At 36.4% G+C, this 22,476-nt stretch overlaps 1 protein-coding gene across 1 annotated transcript in view; it reads right to left on the bottom strand.

Annotated features, from left to right (window-relative positions):
* The window catches only part of Hdac9 (histone deacetylase 9), an 821,624-nt gene that overhangs the window by 179,177 nt on the left and 619,971 nt on the right, over positions 1–22,476 (bottom strand). The window contains exon 17 of the mRNA XM_042695799.1: positions 13,052–13,159. Within this exon, the coding sequence (XP_042551733.1) occupies positions 13,052–13,159 (108 nt within the window). The remainder of the gene's footprint in view (positions 1–13,051; positions 13,160–22,476) is intronic.

Here is a 22,476-nt window from a genome sequence, read left to right as displayed (position 1 = left end):
TTGCTTTTCTAAATTTTTTTCCTATCGTCTCTCCATTTCCCATCTCCTTGGGGATTCTGGAAATGACAATTTTACTATTCGCTTTTGTGAACTTGGTTATTTTATATTCCTGCTAGCAAGATCATACAGTCTTTAGCTATCTGTATCTGGATTATTTAAAACACGTTTCCCCTGGTCCATTTTTGTTGTCATAAATGATAAGACTTTGTTATATTTTCAATTAAATGTATTTTTATTATTTGTACAAAAGAATTGCAATTCAGCCATGATCAATATCCCTCTTTTTTTTTATCAGAGTAGTTTACGAATGCAATATAGCTCTTTTTTAAATTTTTATTTATTTTTTATTGTGAAAATACTGTACAGAGGGGTTACAATTAGATGGGCAAGATAATGAGTACATTTCTTATCAAGCATTGTAGCCTCCTCCTTTGTTTCCCCTTCCCATCCCTTCCCAGCCTCCCCCCGCCCCCTCACCCAATCCTCCCCCCCTAAAGTTGTAAGGTTCGTTTTCGACATGACAACTTGTACTTCTCATTGTTGCAACGGGTCCACCTGTATCCTTATTTAAATGACTTGTTTCATTCTTTTCCCCATCTATTCAACCCCACCCGTTGCCTCATGTTACTTAGTGCTATTTTCATTCATGTACTTTGCAGTATTATGACTGCATTTGCACATCATTCTCTTCTTCATTTATTGTATTTTTTAATGCTAAGTATCATTTTTCATGTATATTAGAAGATATTCTTTACTCATTAATCCATATATGATCATTTAGATTGTTTTCATATTTTGGTTATTTGAAATAATGCATCAGTGAATATAAAAGAGCAAATGATTCTGAGGTTCTTATGTCAATTTCTTTGTTTCAATACCCAGAAATGAGATTGCTAGATTACACATTAGTTATATTTTTTTACTTTTTAAGGGATATCCAGACTATTTTTTATAATAGCTACATTAGTTCACATTTCTACCAATAGTATATACTACCCTATTGCTTGTATCCTCTCCTATGTTTATTTTCTTTTTTTTTCATTTTATTTTTTTAATTTTTTGTTTATCTTCTTATTTAAAAAAAGCTATCCTAACAAGTATGAGTTGACTTCTCAGTTTTAATTGTAGTTTCTTGAGCTGCATTTCTCTGATGATTAGTAATGTTGAGTACATTTTCATGTAGCTACTAACCATTTATATGCCTAATTTTGAGAAATATTTAAAAGGTTTATTCAGGCTCTTTGCCCATTTAAATCAGACTATTGTTTAATCTTTTATAATTTAGAAATTGACCTTTTATCAGCAGTACAACTTGCAAATAGTTTCTTCAATGTCATAGATTCTCCTATCATTTAGTTAATTGTGTCATTTGGCAGTATAGAGAGTTTTTGGATTGGTACATTCTCAAATGTCAATTTTTGCTTTGTTGCTTGCAATTTGGGCATAATACCAAAATATCATTGCCAAGACTCACATCAAGGAGATTTTTCTTTACAAAGAATTCTTTGGCTTCAGTCTTATGTTTAGGTCTTCAATCAATATTGAACTGATTTTTATAAGTGATATAAAGATCTTTTGTATCCAGACATCCAGTTTTCCCATGCCATTTACTGAAGAAAGTGTTCTTATCTTATTTATGTTCCCCATTTTCACAACCAAAAATAAGCAGGTTGTGTATGGATGGGCTCATTTCTGTGCTCTATTTTTGGTCCCACTAGTCTATATACCTGGTTGTGTGTGTGTGTGTGTGTGTGTGTGTGTGTGTGTGTGTGTGTGTGTGTTGGTTGGTTGTGGCACCTGAACTCTGGGCCTGGACACTGTCCCTCAGCTATTCAGCTCAAGGCTAGCACTCTGCGACTTGAGCCACGGTGCTACTTCTGACTTTTTCTGTTTATGTGGTGCAAGGCAAGCACTCTACCACTGAGCCACCTGCCCAGCCCTATATACCTGGTTTTATGCAGCAATATACTCTTGGTTAGTATTCCTTATTTCAAACTATAATATGATTTGGTCTATTTGCTCTGGCTATGTCTTCTGGTACTATGTTGGAAAGAAGGGGCAACAGCAAGCATGCTTGTCCTATATTCAATATTAAAGCATAAAGCAGCCTTATAGAAGAGTAAGTGAGGAGCAGAGGAACTGAATAACACTACTGATAAAATAGAATTACAAGTCATAAGCAAAACCTACTACTTCACAGAAGTAGAATATATGTTATTCTCAGGAACATACAGAACATTCTCTATACTGAATCATATGTTGGGCTATAAAATTAATCTTAACAAATTTGAGATTTTTTTTTTTTTTGGAGCCAATCCTAGGGCTTGAATTCAGGGCCTAACCACTTAACCTGAGTTGTTTTGTTGTTTTTTTTTCCCTCAAGACTAGCTTTCTTCTAGTGGAGCCATAGCTCCACTTCCAGCATTTTGAAAAGTTTATATTGGAGATAATGATTTTTCTGGACTTTCCTGCCTGGGCCAGCTTCAAACCACGATCCTTAGATCTCAGTCTCCTGATATATAGGAATGAGCCTGAATGTTGAAATTATATGAAGTATCTTTTGTGGCCACAGTGGAACTAGAATCCAGTAATAGAAGGAAAATAAGAAAATTCACAAATATGTAGAAATTAAATAATATATTCTGGAGCCACCAATGGGTCAGAAAAGTAATTGAAAATAATAAAAATATATCTTGAGAGGCATAAAAACTAAAACATAACATTCCAAACTTATGGATGCAGCAAAAGTGGTTCCAACATGAAGTTTATAATGATAAAGACCTATATAAACAAAAAAGAAGACTTCAAGCAACCTAATGTTGCACCTTAAGGGCAAAGACAAAGTTAAATATGAACAAATAAAAATGAAGACTAGGATAGAAATAAAATATCAACTAGAAAACCAAAAGAATCAGCAGAAAGAAAACTTGGCCTTTCATAAGAAAACACATTTGATAAAAAAAAAATTTAAGCTATATAAACTGAAATAGGATAAAAGAAAAAAGGGATAGGCTCAAATAAGTATTACTATAAATGAAAGAAGATTAGTAAATGATAGTACAGAAATACAAAGAGTTATAAAAGACTACTATAATATTTGTGTCCCCTAATTAGATAATCTAGAAGAAAGGAGTAAATTTCTAAAGGCATAGAACCTTTATGAAGATAATAATAGAAATAAGAAATAAATCAGTAATAAAAAATCTTCCAACAAAGGAAAGCCTAGGGCTATAAAGTTCACTGCTGAATTCCATCCAACAATTAAAGAACTAATGCTGTTTTTTTCAGATTCTGCTAAAAATTGAAATGAAGGGAACACTTCTAAACTCCTTGCACAAGGCTCACTTCACCCTGATTTCAAAGGCAAAGAAGAATACTACAAGTCAAGGTTATTATAAGCCACTATGATGATAGATGCAAAATACTATCCAACAAAATTTAGTAAGACATTTTCATACACCATAATCAGGTAGTATTTATTCTTGGGATGGAATGATGGTTCAATAATTACATATATCCCTATGAATGAATACGATATGCCATATTAAAAGAACAAAGAATAAAAGTTATATGATCATCCCAGCAAATACCACAAAACCTTTTAACAAAATTCAACGTTCTTTCATGATAGAAACTCAACAAACCAAGCATAGAAGGAACGTATCTCAACATAATAAAGCAAACCTCATACTGACACATATTCTTAAAAGGCAGAGAAAGTGATATGGTCAGATAGATGCAATACAGAAAAAAAAAAATCAGAAAATGATGACATAGTACCCTCTAGTTGTGGTGAAGGTGTAGCAATTATGTTCAGGCAATGATGTAAGCAGTCTAGGAACAAGAACATCACCCAGGTAACAGGTAGCAAGAAAAACAGAGATTTCAGATGTTTAGCAACGTGGAAATAAATTCTGGCAACACTGGAATAAAGCAGGGAGCCAGCTGCCACTCTGAAGTTTCTAGTACTGCCCTTGGTTTTTAGTTCAGTGAGACCTCGGCAGTTTTGATCTTCAGATTTGGGAGAATTTTAGATCTTGCATGTTTTGGAGGTTCAATCTGTAATGAGGTTGCCTTTTTTTAAACCACTAAATTTGGTGTGATTTGTGATAGTAGTAATAAATTAATACATAGGTATGTTGAGTGGGACCATTTAGGAATGCTACAAAAAAGCAAACATCATTATTTTTCTCCTATTACAGATACTTCTTTAGGCTACCTAGTAAAATTCACACCTTTTCAGACCATGTTGAACTTAGAAACAGTCTCATCTTTAGATAGTTAGACCCCATTTGAATCTAATTTAAAACTTGGGTGTCATATCTAGTTTGAAATTGATCCACAGAATCAGGAACCAGCAGTGAGCAAACTTGTGTCTATTTGCAGGAAATATTTAGTCAGTCCTACTTTTCCTTTCTTGTTCCACTTCTAGCATGCTTAGCTTTTATTATTCTCTATGTCTCAAGACTGAGAAGAAGAAACTGAATCAGGACCATAGATCCATGGTTTTATCTGGAGATCTCTCTGGGTTCCTCAAGTGCCCTCTACTGCAGCAGGAACATTCAGATGCTGTCCCCCTGCTACATTTGCAGGTTCAATCAGTGGCTTAGAGTCTGAGTTTTCTAGTGTAGGTTTTGGACCATGCACTCTTTGGTGGAACTCAGAATCTCTCATCTGCTTTTTCTCTGACCCACATAGGGTAACATATCCTTGCCAGTGCCACTGTCTATACAGTTGCTCACCTCTTCCTCCTAGACTTTTTTCCATGTGGACGTTCAGTTAGCAGTCCTTAGCACTCCTCAGCACAATTCAAGCCTGTTCTGTCTTTATATAAGCTTGGAAAGTCAGGAGCTCTAGTGAACTATTCCTTCATGCCCCACCCTGGGAGCATTTTGGAATGATCCTACACGTTTCTGTAGCTCAGTGTAATCAACATCAAGGCTGAAAAGGCACTCCTGCATTTGTAGAAATGAATGATTTCCTTGGACTCTGTTCTCATCATTTGCACATTTGGCTTATGTGGGAGGAAAGCACAGGAAGGGAATGGAGCAGAATAACAGAATACTCAAATTCCTTTTAAAGAATCTTCCATCAATCATACCAGTGATCTCTTGTCTTTTATTATATGAACTGGAGTGCTGTCGCCTTATTTGACTATGTTTTAATGAATTCGTTGAAGAGATTTTTTTTGAAGAGTAACATCCAGTGGCCTCAGATTGAGAACCTGGTCAACCTGGAGTAAATATAAATATGTCATCCCTACAGTGCCCCATTTAAAGTAGACAACAATAAAAACCTTTTTTAAAAGGACAAGTTGCTGGTAAAATACATTTGAAATGATGAAGCAGCTTCTGTTACTATAATCAGTACTCACTGTGGTATTATCCTTAATACTATCTTTAAGCTGGTAGAATAGACTAGTAGTTTTTAACGCTATTTATATACACATATATAAGCATATATGCATATTGTGTGTATTGTATTTGTTTATCTTCATGTGATGTTTCTGCATCTGTTAACTCATGTGACGTTTATGCATCTGTTAACTGGTATTTATTATCACTCTACATTATCTCCACCTCCTGCTATCACCTCTGTAGATCAGTCAGTTCTTTAACAAGCAACTATTACTTTGATTGTTTGGTACTTGTACTGGTAGCTGAACTAAGGGCCTTGGCACTGTCTCTTAGCTTTTTCTCTCAAGGCTAGTGCTCTACCACTTAAGTCACAACTACACTTCCAGGTTTTCCCATGGTTAATTGGAGATCAAAGACTCATAAATTTCCCTGCCCAGGTTGGCTTCAAACTGAGGACCTCAGATCTTAGCCTCCTGACTAGCTAGGATTATAGAGGTAAACCACTGAAACTCAGATGCTCCATACTTTTTTTTAACAATAATGCAATGTCTACACTCCCGGTCCTCCAATCAAAAGACAGAAAATAGCAAGTTGGATTAAAAAGCAAGACTTGACCATTTATTTCCTCCTAGAAAGGCATCTTACAGACAATTGCATATATTGTAGAAGGGTGGGGAAGGATCAGTATACCAAGTAAATGAATGCTAAAAACAAACAGGATGTGGCTATACTCACATCTGACAAAGGAGACTTCAACCCAAAATTAATCAATAGAGACAAACAAGATAACTTCAAATTAAGAAAAGTAACAATTCACTAAAAGTCTATAATATTTCAATATGTATGTAGCAAATGCAACAAAACAGCAACTACCAGACTTAAAAACACAGATGGTAAGGCTTAAGCGGGAAGAGGAACTGTGATTCAAGTGGGAGAATGTTTGCCTTGAGCAAAAAAGCTCAGGAATAGCACCCAAGCTCTGATTTCAAGCCTCAAGACAGGCACAAAACATAAATTGGATGGATAGATAGATGATAGATAGATAGATAGATAGATAGATAGATAGATAGATAGATAGATAGATAGATAGATAGATAGATAGATAGATAGATGGATGGATGAGAAATAAAGATTACAATGGCAAAAAGCTCCACGGATAACTCCAAACAAAAGGATTGTGACAAACTTTAATACTCTACTCTCACCAGAAATTGATTCATCCAGATTTCAAAAAAAATCAGCAAAAAACTTAAGAATTATATGACATTATAGACCACTTGGACTTCACATATAACTACAGAAGATTCCATCCAACAGTTGCACAAGACACAGTTTCCTCTGCCATCTGTAGGACATTGACCAAAATAGATAAAATTCTGAGACATACAGAAACTCTCAGTAAACATAAGAAAATTGAAATGACTCACTGTTTCCTATCTGACCACAATGGAATGAAACTAGAACACAGCAATAAAAGAAAGCACAGAATATTTTCAAACAAAGGAAGACTGAATAAGGATTTGTTAAATGACAACTTGGTCATTGAGATAAACAAATGTTTCTAGAATCAAAAGAAAAATTGAGAAATAGCCTACTAGAACAGCTGTGGTATAGCAATAGAACTGTTAAGAATAAAGTTTGCATAGGGTTCTTGCAAGAGAAAAGGGTGGGGCCAAGGAGAGAGGGATAGAGGAATCAAGGGAGGAAGGGGAGAAGAGTGCAGGAAAGAATTCATTTTATATACCACAGATTTGAGAAATGTAAGAGAAGGGGTGGGTTGAAGGGGGTGGGGATGTTGAACTGATCAAGATGCATTAAACTACATTGTCACATGGAAAAAAATCAACATATAACCTAAAATTGAGAAAAGTAAGGGAGGAGGTCAGTGGGAAGGGCGGGGGAAGAATGTTGAAAGGGATGACATTGATCAAGATGCATCGTATTCATAAATGGCTTTGGTGAATGGAAGCGTAAAAATAATAAAAATGTTAAAAAAAAAAAAGAATAACGCTTGTAGCCATGAGTGCCTATTTTAAAAAATCCTCATATATCTATCAATAACTACCTTAATGATTAACCTCATGTTCCTAGAAAAACAGATTAAATTAATTAATTTGAACAGATAGAAATTAATGAATTGGACTTCAATAATATGCTTTGTACTTTCTGGAGTAAAATCAACTACAAGAAAATCAATGACACCCAGAAATGGTTCCAAGATTGGTATACCATGAGTCAATCTGACTAAAAAGAGGACATCGATCCAAATTAATAAAAAATAAAAGATGAAAATTGGGAGATCACCATAAGTCTAATGATATCCTCATAGCCCCAACATGCACATAGCCCTCCAGATTCTTTGGAATTCAGTGAGACTTTTTGCTGTTCTTTATACACATCTTGTGCCTCAGTCTCAGTTTTTCTCTGAAGCTTTGTCTATTGTTCACTTGTCTATTGTTTACTGTTATCCACCACCTCAGGCAAACTTCAGCAATTGCCTTTACTTTTCTCCAATAAATGCTTCTGGGGGGGGGGGGGGGGAAGCTTTCACCCTACTTGAGGTCAAATAGAGAGAGCTTTGCAAGTGAATCCTGCAGAGAAGTACCAGACAGACCAAATAATGACAATTCTTTGGAAATGAAACCTTGAAGAAGCTCCAGAAACCAGTAACATGCCAAGTTATAATGGTTTTCCCTGTGAAAACCAGCTGTTATTTGTTACCAGGGTACTAGAAAGAAGATAAGAATAGAGCAATTTGAAATAGCACAGAGCTCATTGTTCTTATTGAGATTCAGTCCATTTATTTTCTGAAACTTGCTTCCTGACTTGTTCAGCAAGCTTTTTGCCACTATCTAGAGTTTGACAAAATTCATCCAAACATTCATCCAAAATTCATCATTGTCTTCTGGAGGAAAAAAATTTCAGAGTTTAAACTGACATTTCTGCTGATGCTACTGTGGCAAAGTTACCTTGGAATTCCTTTTGGTACTAGTTTCTAAAATTTATTTTGTGGCCAGCATAGGAGCTAGCTAATACCATAGTAGAGAACAAACATGTTTAAGACTATTCATTAGCATACTTGAAAGAACGAAATGTCGGAAATAAGTACTCAACAGATGAATGAAGAAACAAATGATGGGTATATTGAAATACTTCATAGCACAGAGAATATAAGTCAAAGAATCATATAAACATATAATTTTAAGGTCAACATAAAGGACAGCTGAGTAAGAATACAGATCCAATTCCATTTTTATATAATTCCATTTTCTATTGGTTAAAACATGCTTAAAAGTAGTAAAGAAAAGAGCTAAGTTCTAAAATTATTTTTGCTTCAGAAGGATAGAAAAGAGCTTACTGAGAGAACATTAATTATATAGACCAAGTTTTATTTCATAATTTGGATAAGAAGATCATGGATATTTATTTTACAATAATGCTTTATGAGTTAAGAATTTCTTACCTCATATAATAATATGTTATAAAATGATACAAAATATTTAGAATAGATCATTTGAGCAGTTTTTTCCTTATACACATATTTGTGCAAGCTTAATAAGAAACTTCTGATGGAGTAGTTGAGAGAAGAGGATTCAGAGATTTATGGATGTTGTTATTTATTAACATGTGTATAGGATGTTAAAAGATTGTCTGATGTCCTTGAGTTATATTCCTATTGATAGTATTTACTTCAAGAAGACATTTTGAGAGTAATGTCTGATAGCATAAAAACTGATTGATCTAACTTACTCAATAAAGTATTAGCAACTTGACATTAAAATACCCACACATGAAAGAAATCTGTTTTTCACTCAGAAAACAGATGGTTTGAGATTTGTGTGGTTGATGTTGTTATTTGATAAAATTGTTATTTGACAATTATCATGAGTGTTATTTAACAAAATTATGCACACAGAGAGCTTTTTTGACTTTAGGAAGGCTATTATTTTCAAAATAGCATTAAATTGAACTTGTCAATTAAAGTTGATAAGCCTTGAACTGTTTTTGTAGGTTGAAAATGTTTACCTTTTAGAGATATTTTTATATTCCATGCACACTTTTTTTCAGATACAGGTTTGAACTCTAAGTATTGTACTTGGCCATCTTGCTTGTTTATGTGGTACTTCAGTCATCCTCCAACATGAATTTTTTGCTAGTTATTTTGGAGATGGAGTCTCAGGGATTTGCCTCAGCTAGCCTCAAACCATAATGCTTCAGATCCCAGCTTCCTGAGTAACCAGGATTACAAGTATAGCTACTGATGCCCAGCTACCTTCTAAATTGTTCTAAAAAACAACAAAAATATTTTGAAAAAATTCAGCATTTTCAATATGGTGTCAGGATAGTCGTTTTCCACTGTACCGGTACTAGCATAGCCAATTTGAGCATAGGTAGATTTGAGGAATTGCTGGGGTGGGGGGTTGTTTTGTGTGCGTGTGTGTGTGTGTGTGTGTGTGTGTGTGTGTGTGTGTGTGTGTGTCTGTATGTCTGTGTGTCTGTATATATTTCGTTAAAAACCTGGAAAACTTGAAAGCTCCCAAATTTCTACTTATCTTTACTACGCCTTCTCATTTTGCTTGTATTTTACTGCACATGTAACATTTAAGTATCAACACAAAACCCACCCCACTGTGCCAGATTGATCATTCTTGTAATTTCTCCACTTATTAGTCTTTCAAGGTAGAAAAGGGACAGATCATGTCAGGATTGAGGAGAGGTCATGATCAAGTTCAACATCAAGCTATGTTAAAAGTAATCACACTTAATCTCCAGAATTTTCCCTTTCTGTGTACATTTCTACTTTGCTAGATGTCCATGCTATATGAATTCAGTGATCTCATTCCATTTATCATTCATCTGCAGTTCATTACTTCACTCAGGCCATCCTTATTGAACAAATCTCTTAATTCCTCTGTATTCTTGTGAGATAAATGAGTACAGTCTGAAAAACATTATACTACTGTATTATGCCAATGTTATTATACTAAGGTATTGATTTGGGGGAATAATAGGATGGAACACCTAAGAATGAAATGTAGACACAAAAATGTAAAAAGAAATGATGGTTTTTCTTTTTTGTATTTTCTTTATGGTCTTAGGGTTTGAACTCAGGACCCCATGCTTGCTAGACAGGCACTCTACCACTTGAGTTTCTTCACCAGAACTTGTCATATTGGTTATTTTTGATATAGGGTTTCAGTTCATGACAGGGTCAGCTTGGATAGTGCCTTTTATTCGTTATTCCCCTTGGAGCTTGGAATGAAAGATAATCAACACCATGCTCAGTGCTCTGTGACCGGAGTTGTAAAGTGAAGTGTTTCTTTTTTTCTACCTTTATTTTTGCCTAGGTTGACTTCGAAATTCTATTGCCCAATTTTCATCCCTTAAGTAACTAGAATTATAGACTTGAATCACCATGCCCAACTCTTTTTGCATGTCTTATCACAGGACTACTTACCAGTATCCTCAAATAAACTTCTCTATGTTGGAAAACTTAGGCCAGAATGAAATCAACCCGTAGTCCATGAGTGATCAAGCTCCTGCCAGCAGTTATGGTAGGCATGGGCACTGGGAACCTGGGACGCCCCCATAAGCCAACCCAAATGAACAATAACTAAGAGTTCATTCTTGTCGTTGAAGCATGTTATCCATGTCATGGTTCTGATTATCTCAGGGTTTCCCTTTCATCTGGACCATCAGAAAGATAATGTTCACCAAAGTCAATTGAACATAGTTTGGAGTCTCTATCATGAGGCTTGCCTTAGTGTGCATATTTGAGACTCTGGTCCATTTTCATTTGCAGATAGCCAGTGTCAGTGCCATGAACAAATTTCAACAGGATCAGTTCCACTTGATTTTGCAGAACAGGAAATTGAATCCCAGAGATGTCACATGGTTTACCACACATGACAGTATTTAAGTGAAAGAACCCAAGCCACTGTTTCTCGATTGTTAGATGGGCTCTATTCTGTTCTTTTTTTTTTTCTTTTCAAACCATGGCTACTAATTCCTTAATGGCATGTGGGGGTGGGAAAAACAGTTGTATGAATTCTTGTACTTAATATAAATAGCCCGTGTTAGTTCAGCTGGTGGTCAGCACATTCGTACTACATTTTGTTGACACTTTGTTTGTAACTGGCCTTTTAAAAATGTTTACCTGTCAAAAATAAAATTAAGTTATTGTGCAATTCTTTGCATACATAAATTTGTCAACACTGTATACCATGAGGACAGTAAGGACAATTTTTATGTGTATAATATTATGTTGGCCTTCTACTTTGAGACTATTTCTGCATTTTCTCTTAAATGTCCACAATTAGAAATTGTGACTGTTAACAGACTAATTCTCTTTGATATCTGAGTGGTTGTGCCAGACTAACCTTAAAAATTATAGTATTATGGTATGTCTATTGTGTGCCACTTAAATTTATTTGAAAATAATGTCCTCAACTATTTTTTTCAAATGTCTACTGGAGAGACAGTTTAAAGTTCTTCATAAAGCTGATTACCTTCAATCTTTAAATATTTTTATCACCAAAGGAAAGGTTAAATATTAAGTACCACATTAATTAGTGATTCCATAAATTTGTTAAGATGAGCAGTTAGTGTCTGATTGCTGATCATGTCATCCACAGGATGTCTTATTATTATTATTTTTTAATGCAGCCCCTCATCAAGTTACTTCTGTAGACTTTGACTGCTGGTACCAATGATATATTTTAAACTGTGCACTCGGTCCTATATTTTTAGTCACACATGGAAGTGAGGTGTAATTGAATAAAACTCATTAGACATAAAGAAAAATTACCTTAAATTCATTTTCTCTTAGATTAACAAAGCTTATAGTGAATATGTTGTTGGTCAGATATATTTCCCTTAAGTTTCAACAGTTGCTAAAAATACCAGATCAATCACCATCCAGATTGCATTATGAAGTGTGTGAACTAGTGCATTAAAAAGCCATGTTAGCACCAACAAAGTTTATTGGGGTAGCTGCATTCAAGACACACATGGCATACCTTTAAATAGCACTGTTAAAATACCAAATAAAATGTCAACGTCTGTCAGGTCTCTGGCTTTTATAAATTGTTTAGACTGGGAAATGCTGGGGTTTGGACATTGTTCTTTTCATATGATGTAGAAAAGAGGAGACCATAAAAAGAAAAAGAACAATAAAGCATAGCTCATTTTTTAAGTTCTTTCATGGAAAAACATACTGTGGATCATTACCCTCCTAATCAACAATTTCCTCCTTCCTCCCAATCCTTCCCCTCTGGTATTTACCTTTCTCCCCCTCCTCTCTCTGGGTGGTATTCTGAGCTTATACATACTACCCAGTAATCATATTTTTTAAATCACTTCAAAGGAGAATTCCAGGATGGCATGACAGACATGTATATATCAAGGGTGTTCTTAACCTAGACCATAACTTTACTAGCTGTTTTTATGCTCTTAAAAAAATGGTGTACCCTGAGCACAGGATATTCTGAAGCAGGAAAGCTCTCTGAGCAGGATCAGCTATTACCTACCTACGGAGGAGTTATTATCACACCGTAGTGACCATCTTCCTGCCCTCTTCCCTTCACCTCCAGCCTTTTATTAGCACACCACACTCCCCACAATTCCCCAACAACAACATCTCTGTTTCAGCTCTTTTGCTGAATTTCCCACACTTAATGCAACCCAGACCTCACCTTCAGCTCTCCTGAGGCCACTTTGGAAGCCAGCTCGATGACACAGCCAACAGCCATGCGTGCAGCACCGGACGAGTGCAGCTCATTCCAAATGGTGTCACTGTCCACCTGAGCAAACAGTCAGTAGAATCAGAAGAAAGCAAGCGGTGAAGAAAATGAAGGAGAAGGGAGAGAGGAAGGAGAGAGGAAGGAAAGGGGGAAGGGGAGGGAGAGAGAGAGAAAAAGAGAAGGGAAAAGGAGAAAGAAAATCTATGAGGAAGGGTTGGCAGGGTAATAGCTATGTTCAATAACATTAGTCTTCCGTCTTGGCCAGCTGAAAGGCCTTCTGGACGTGGCTTTGCTTATACTTTTTCTCTGCATTGACTTCTCCAATGGAAACACATTCCTGCCATGCCTCACTGCCATTCCCTGTTTAGATTTCTCATTACAAACAGCATTACATAGGCCAGGTCTGGCTTAGCTACAGGACTACTAAAAACCAGGCCCCAGTAGTAGATGGAGTAAAAACCAAGAGCATTTAGTTCTACATAAAAATCGGATTTGCAAGTGCTGGAGGGGGAAAAATTCAAATACCTTCCTGACGGAAGGTTTACAGGGAGCCAAAGACAATTTTTAGGCAGGTAGCAGTAGCAGGCAGGGAACAGGAAGTAGCAACCACAGCTCAGGTGCTCCAGTGAAATGGAAAGAGTGTGTGGTCCTTGCACTTAAAACATTAGCAATAGTAAACTGCAAGACCCAGTTTGATTTCTCAAAGGAGAAGCTTAAGTTTTCTAATATTTAGTAAGAGTTTTTCAGATGGTTTCAATGCACGATGGTTTTATTAGCTTGACTACACCAGGAAAAATACATATTACTGACATATATCCTAACATTCTGGATTCCCTTTCTGTAAAATCTGTTTACTTTTGCTCTTTTTCTTGCATAAAATAAGAGAATGTATATATAAAGGATGTGACAATTACAATAGCAATGATTGGTGACACCATAATTTAAGATCATCTACGTTGCATAGTCTATTCTGAATCAGATGAAAAGTGTAGCTAGTTTCAGAACAGAGAAATCACTTGAAACATGAGGAAATAGAAGAAAATGTATGTGAATATAATGCCTTCCAAAATTGGTCAAAGGTGGGAATTCCCGGAGGAAACAAAACTTTTTATTTAAAAAAAAACCAAAAAGAATCAAATTCAAGAGGCCTAAGTGCATGGAACAACTACAATAAATAACAGTAACATTCACAAGTTACTAAGCAGTTTTAAAAGTAGTGTTATGTGCCTTTTGTTTGCCTCATATAGCTCTTACCACCCTAAGGAGCATCAAAGACACTAAATAAATAAACAAATAAATAAGAATCCAAGTAAACAAATACATATGTGTAAGCATGAGTATATAAATAAATGATCATTGAAATCCTCTAAACAAAAGGACATAGTGAAGGCAGCAGCCTTCACTGAACACAGCACTCTGTTAGGAGTGAGATTGTGTCTCCATCATCAAACCTAAGTAATACTGAACTACCGATTGGTTAAAATCTCTGTGCCATGGTTCCCTTATCTGTGGAAATGACAACTGCTTCATTTAGTTTTGGTCAGGATTAAATAAGTTGGTCATGAACACCTAGAAAGTTTAGGAGTTATTCAAGCTAGTAGAGATTAATATGTTATTAGCTGGGGAAAAGATCAATGTAATTGGGAGACAAAAGAAATATATCTTTATCATACTATGAAAGAAGATGAGTTAGGCTGTATCTTGTGATCGAAGTCAGCAATATGCCTTGACAGGAAGCTAGCCCAGGTTCTGGGCAGAAATGCTCAGAGACATGCTGCAAAATGGGCTCTCAGGGCATAATTGTATATTAGAATTAATATAAGAATACCCAACTTTTTGCCTACTCAAAACCCCTCTAGTCTTAACCAAGTGGCATTAGAAAAATAATGTGTTTTCTACTTTGAAATATTTCTTTTAGCAGTCTGCTAAATAAAAATGTTATCAATCTAGAAATAGTACCCAAAAGTCTAACTCACTTTATAAATATATAGGAGCTTCTAGACCTGACATGTGTCCAAACTGGGGTTCAGACAAGTTAGATGGGGTCTCTCACACAAATAAGTCTCTCTGTGTTAGGTGCTGGACAAACTTGGTAAGATACAGGGAAGAGTGCTTTAGAATGAGAGTCCTGCGATCTTAGAGCATGAACGGTATAGTCATCAAGGAGAAGGCCTTGGATCTGAAGCATCAGAATCTGCTCTGATACTTCCCCAAACCCCAGAGATGCACACCTATTTGTCTATTTAATAGAGTAGTGTGGGGTGCACAGAGAGAGGTTGAGAGTAAGATCACCACTCAGCAAACCACTAAATCCACTTTTGAGTTTTGTACATTATTATATTGTCAGAAATATTGAACAGAAGGAAGAATTGAAACAGGCAAAATATACTTCAAAACAAGAATAAGTTTGAATAATTCAGCATCAATAAAAAATTATCTTCCCAAGAAAACAAAAAGCCATACTTATAATCCTAGATACTTGTGAGGTGAAGGTTGAGAGGACTACAGTTCAAGACCATTCCAGGCAAAGGTTTTGAGAGCGCTTATTTCAACAGAAATAAGGTGGTGCATGCCTGTCATCCTAGCTACAGCAGAAAGTGTAAACCAGGAGTTTCACAGTGCATGTAAATAAGCAAATCCCTATCCCACATGCTCTGCTTCCCTAAGGACCTTAGAGAATCTACAGCACCTGGCAAAGAAACAGTATGCCCTGTTAAGTATGCATAGCCTTGTACCCTTCCAGTTTACCATGTCAGGCCAATTGAGCAATTGACCTATTCTACTGATATGTGCAAATACACACTATGGTGTTTTCGTAGCTACAAAATCATCTGGTAATGCCTAGTAGAGGAGATAGCAGTGTCACTCAAAATGTGACTATATAGACAAAAAATGAAAAGATATTTATATAGAAAGAGTGGAGAGGTTGATTACAAGGTATACAGGGGGAAGAAAGAGAGTTTAGGAGGAAAAGTGTTCTCTAAACTTGTTATTTCTGGGCTGGGAAGGTGGCTCAGTGGTAGAGCGCTTGCCTTGCATGCTTGAGACCCTGGGTTTGATTCCTCAGCACCACATAAGCAGGAAAAAAAAGCCAGAAGTGGCACTGTGGCTCAAGTGGTAGAATGCTAGCCTTGAGCTGAAGAGCTGAGGGACAGCGCCCAGACCCAGAGTTCAGGCCCCACAACGGGACCCAGAAAAAAAGAAAAAAAAAATATTTCTTCCTCTTTCTTTTGACAATACAGCTAAAACTAATTTTTAACAGCAACATACTTTTCTTGAATTTACCCAAATAATTCTGTATTATCAATAAAATAAATGCTGTGATCATCTTACTTTTTTGCATTGCTTTGCCTTTGGTTTCATCAATGTTAGGGACGGAGTCTGAAAATTTTTTGTAGGTTTTCCAGTGATCCTGCTCTAGTGTCACCTTATCATTCCTAGCACACCAAAGGGAGGGACTATGCTCTAATGATTTTGAAAAGAGATAATTACATATCATCTGTGGTAAAAGAAAAGTTCAAGGGCTATTATATAATTATGGATATCTATTCAAAACAAAACAATCACACACACACACACACACACACACACACACACACACACACACACAGCTCAGGCAGTTTCTACATACTAAAACAAGGTGCTTGAAAATATTCATGAGAATTTGATTAACCTAGCAGACCAGTAAAGAGCATGGAGCATCTGCTGCCTTAGCAGGCATGATTCATTATGTTGATTGAAAATATACACCCACCTTTCAAATTACTCCTATCTTTTGAACAAGTGTGGGTAGCTAAGAGATGGGTAAAACACTTCTTAAATCATATTTGTCACAGTTTCTTTATCCACTATGAATTGGAATTATGAATAGAAATGATAAAAATCCAAGACCAACTCAGGATTTTGAAGACCTCAAAAAAAGTTTCCTGAATGCTTGACTTATAATTTAAACTTATATTTTAAGCTTACATTAATCATAACTTAAACTTTAGAAGTAATCTTTTTCCCAGTATTTCCTCAGATCTTGAGCAGGTACCACTTAAGTGGGAAATATGGTATGAAAAGTTTCCTTAATGTTTAAGAGATTGGTTGACCAATATAAACAGGGACCGAGCAGAGTCTAGGGACAGGGACAAAGCAGAGAGACTGGAATGTAAACAAGATGTACCCTTGCACTGAAGATCTTTCAGTGATTCCAAAGGCCACTTGGATAACACAGATGTCACACAATATAAAAGTTCCAGTCTGTGGGGATGGAGGTCTCTGATTAGAGAGACTGATTAAAGTTCTGATTAGAATTGTAGTTGAATGGAAGGGTGTCTTAAAGGCACTGCCTCAAAGGCTATGAGGCTACAAATTTGTTCCGAAGAAAATGAAGGCACACAATTTCATGTGAAAGCACAAGTACTGCATTCTTAAATTCTTATATGAATTCACTTTAAAATAAAATCCCAGGCCAGGATAAAACTACTATGCTGAGTATGGCTCCAGGGTCTATGCATTCCTTCTGATGTCCAGAATGGAATTTATTTATTTATTTATTTACTTACTTAGTTATGTTCTTGTTTCTCACTACTTCTTTAGTAATCTCTGTCGCTGAGAATCATGCCAGTCCATAGACTAAATCTATGTGTTGCGGACATCACAGCTGAGCAGGACACTGGGTGGTAACTTCAGGAACTCTTCAGGGTTGGATATTCACAAGGGATTCCAGTCCTTGCCAGAAATGATCAGAGTGTACTCTGTTGCATTCACTAAAACATTCCTAATAAAATTTCATCTTGAATCTTTTGTACCTCACTTTTACTAATTTGTTTTCGTGGCATTTTATAAAATATGGCTCTATGACAGATAGGAAATAAAACATCAGCTAAAACTAGTCTTGTCCTTCAGCCTTTAATAAATTTGAGAAACACTAATTTCATAGAAGGTTGGCTTTCCATCTGAAAGAAAGAACCCTATTTTGGTAAAATGAAATAGAGAATAAAGATGAAGCCAGGAGTGAATGCTTGGGAGATTGACTACCAATCATTGGTGTAATTAGTACACAAATGAATAATTTATCCATAAAGCACCCTCTAAAAGCCAGGATTTGGAGAAAAACTGCCACCTTCTACTGTACTATTTTTAAACAAAGATACAAGGAACCAATCTTTGGATAACATTTTCTCTCCGTTGTCCCACTCGGTGGTAGCCCTGGCAAAGATGTCATCTTCATTTAGTGTAACCATACTTTATTCATTGTGTTTTTAAGGTTAGAGTCTTTGAGACTCAGAACTTCCCTAGACAAGCTGTTTACACTTGAACAAGTTAATGAACTGATTTAAGCCTAAGAAAAATGAAGATACTACCATTCTCATGTAGGGTGATTATTAGCATTAAATTAGACAATTCACAAAAAGTGCTTCACATAGTACAAGACAACACTTAAGCAATAAGGTAAGGTCTAAGCAAATGCTAACCAAGAAAAAAAAGTTCCTAGAGTTTTGGTTCTAACATTACTTTCTATTTAGCAACACATCAAAGAACAAAAATTGTCTATGATAATTCTGGAAGCTAGAAACTCCCTCCAATCAGAAAGCTACATTTTTTTTCTTTTTAAAGCAACATATGGATCTAGTTCAAGTGCAGTTTCCTGAATGAATGTGGGCCTTTGCCGGCTTCTCCAAGCACATCCAGCAAAGCTCAATCATTGGCACTGGAAACAAAGCTAATGCTCTGAAAAGCCACACATGATAGAGATTAAGCTACCTGTCCTGAAAGTGGATGTGAAGCTATTTAAAATGGAAAGGGAATGACTCAGAAGAAAAGGAATTTAGGCACAGTCTTCTTTGTATAATCTAAATGCAGCTTGTTGATTTCTTTCAGAGCTATTCCCAGAGTTAAATATAATACTTATTGGGTTCATTAACAAAACAGGTTTTCGATGCACCATGCATGGTTAATGTGGTGTTCGATGCTTGCTTGGATACCTTGAACATTTCATCCTGAATGTTGGGAAGTAAAACTTCTTGCCCAATCCTAAATCTAGTAAGCTCTTGCTGTTATGCTATGCTCCTAGGGTCACAGGGCATGTCTGAATAATTAAGTTTAAGCTTAAATAATGATCAGATGCCCCCAGAAACCTACTGACAGACACCAGACTCAACAAGGAAACAGAGGGTTTTCATCACAGTACTGATTCTGTGCCATTGCAGGCATGCTGCAGAAAAGTTAACTGGAAAAGAAATTAAATACCTTTTAAAGTTTTGCAATGCATCAGGTAAAGTATATTTTTTTCAGAATCATCTACTGTGGGTCAACTATTTCTGCATATAACATGTTGATTTGCTAATGTTGAAAATGTTTCTTTTTTTTAATCACTGAAGTCATTGTTACTTGCTTTCATGTCAAAAACACTTCATTTTTTAATTGTTTAGTCTTGCTTACTCTGCGTTAAGCTCTAAACATTGGATAAAATGGCAACTCTAAGCCAAATTTCTTATGTTTGTTTTGTGAAATATAACTGTTACCCTGCCTCACTAAAAAGATATTACAGAAGCTCAATATTTTCCATTCTCAATCCTTCATTCCTAGGGCTAAATCTAAAGGCTCTAAAGGATAGTCTGTTTCTAGTCCTATAGACAAACAGGAATTATGAAGGTCAGAGAGAGGAGAAACAAAAACTCACTCATAGACTCAGAGGAAAAAAATAAGTCAAAAATAGTACTTCCCAAAAGCTAAAAGCAAACCTCTTTGGTCATCATCAACAAAGATGCAACTGGGATGATAGCTTACACTTAAAATTCCTACTGTGCTCCAGGCAGCTATTGGGAGTATGGTAAGTGAAGGCTAGCCTGAGGAAAAGGTTAGTGACATTCATCTTAGCAAACAAGCTAAATGGGGTGGTTCACATATGTAATTCCAACCATATAGGAAGTACAGGAAGTTAAGCCCCACTCCCCCAGCAAAATCGTTAGACCCTATCTGAAAAATAACTAAAGCAAAAGTAGTATGTGAGCAGTGATAGACAATACTTCAAGACAAGGTCTTGAGTTCAATGCTGGTGTGACCAAGATAAAATAAAATAGAACAAAAAATAAAAACGATATAGTCATTGAGGCTGGGGTGCCTTCTAAGTATAGGACAGCAATACGTATTTTTACAAACATTATCAATGTTATCTCTCAAAATAGCCTAATTAATTCAGCAGTAGTTAGTTTCTCAAGAAAAGAAGCTCAATGATTAAAAGGTAAAGTAACATGACCAAAGTTAAACAATTGAATAAGAGCTGGGATTTCAACCAAAGTCAATCCTGGACATTGATATTGTTATAGACTGAATTCTTATGTTAGATCTGTAAACCATCATGTGAATGAGTTTGCACATGGGGCCTCTGAAGAGGCTATAGACGTTGAGTGAGATCCTGAGGATGGTACATTTAGGCTGAAGTCCTTATAAAGACAGAAAGAATAGCAGGGATGCAAATGCACACTAGAAATGCCAAGACACCAGAAGCTGATCATCTCTGAAGCAAGGACAAAGAACTTAGGAAATACCAAACCTGCCAATCTCTTGATCATAAGCTTTTTTCTAGACTCCAGAATTTTCTGTTTAAATCACTCAGTCTTTAGAACTTTGTTATGGCAGCTCTATCTAGCCTAATAATTTTCTTCTATATTTTTAAACTCCACGATGCTCTTAAAGATCTAGAATTACTAGGATACAGAGGTGTGATGAATGGCTTTAATCCTCATTCCATCTTCAGGCTCTGACACAAAATAGAAAGTTAATAAGGGTTAACGCAATTAATTAATTATTGAAAATAAGTTAATTCTACAACTAGAATTTTATTGACAGAATTTTACTCTGGCTAAAAATCTCAAGTACAGTATAAAAACCCACTAATGTGATACCCCATGATTTAGTGAAGAGTAGTCTCTCCTCTTCAGTGACACCATGCCCAGACAACCAGCTCTTACTTGCCTGCTTTTGGTGCCATACTGCAACAATGGTACAATAATGGCTCTTTATTTAATGATCTCTGAGCATCTGCAATGCCCATAATACCCTGTGTAGAGAGCTGCGAGAGGCCGCACCTGGAAGATGGCGCCGGCTTCCGCCCTCCGCCTTCCAGAGAGCGAGTGCTCTCTGTGGTAAACAACTCCTTATGTGGCTAAGGCAAAGAATCTGGCTTGCTCCTGCGCACCTGAGCCTATTGGTGGATCCCACGTGGCGTATCAGGGTTGGCTACCCAGCGGGTACTTAAGGCTGTGGGGAATTCTCCCCGGGGTTGGGGTCAGAAGATTACTCAAAGGTCCTGAATAAACTGCAGAGAGAAGAGCTCGGTGTCGCGTCTTCCTTGCTGGTCGAGGCGGTCATGACAACCCTGGACCTCTCATGTCATGGATCTCTCTTCTTACAGAAACTCTCCTAATCAGTGACTGTCTTAAGACAGTCAAATAGATCCTCTGTCAGAGGATCTCGGTGTGCTGGCTGATCTCTCAAGAAAAATACAACTATTTAAAGAAATGTTTTAAACTTTGATTAAATATTTTCATACAATCACACCATATCTGATCCCCAGGAAGAACAATAAATCTACTTTCAATTAAGGTAGTACCTTACTTCATAGGTAAGAAAAGTGAGTCCCAGGCAAGCCAGAAATGAATTGTTCAACTTATTAGTCACCAGATCTGGTCACTCATGGCATGGTCCATGGCTGGGCAGCACTGATATCACCTGAGCATTTGTGGGATTATACAAGCTCTCAGGACCAGTCCTGTTCTGTTAAATAGACTCTGTGCTTTGTAGTTGGAAAAGCACTTTTGAACAATGACAGTGGAGAGATATGAATTGAGATTTAGTCATTTTAAGTTAAGATTCTTAAGAGTTTAAGTATGGTTCAGTGGTAGACTGTAGAATGCCTATCTTGTAAGTTTGAGATACTGAATTCAAATTCTAGTAACACAAAAAAAAAGAAGCAGCAGAAAGAAAAATATATCAAGTTTCTTTGCCCTTGTGCATCATCACTGGGACTTTTGAAAACAATGTGCACCATCCTCACTTAGTTTCCCCCCCCCCCCCACCCACCACCACCACCACCACCAACCAACCCCCCCCTGCCAAATGATATAATTCTAGTGTTGTCAGGCAAGACAACAGGATTGCAAGGCAGCCCATTTGCTTTCTGTGACACTGGACCTATTCAGAGCTATCTCTTAGAATGGAGCCAAACCATTTCTATATGATACTACCTTGACAACCTACATTATAACAATTGACCCACATAACTGTGTAATGAGGAAGGCTTCATTAGCTCTATTTTATGGACAAACTGACGGCTCAGATAAGTGAATAATACCTAGCAGAGTTTTTGCCTTGCTAGCATCTCTGAC

The sequence above is a fragment of the Dipodomys spectabilis genome, unplaced genomic scaffold (genome assembly GCF_019054845.1).
Source record: "Dipodomys spectabilis isolate Male_0828 unplaced genomic scaffold, ASM1905484v1 ptg000190l, whole genome shotgun sequence".
NCBI classification, from domain to species: Eukaryota; Metazoa; Chordata; class Mammalia; order Rodentia; family Heteromyidae; genus Dipodomys; species Dipodomys spectabilis.
Note: the sequence above shows the minus strand (reverse complement) of the source record. Positions and strands in the feature narration are given on the sequence as shown.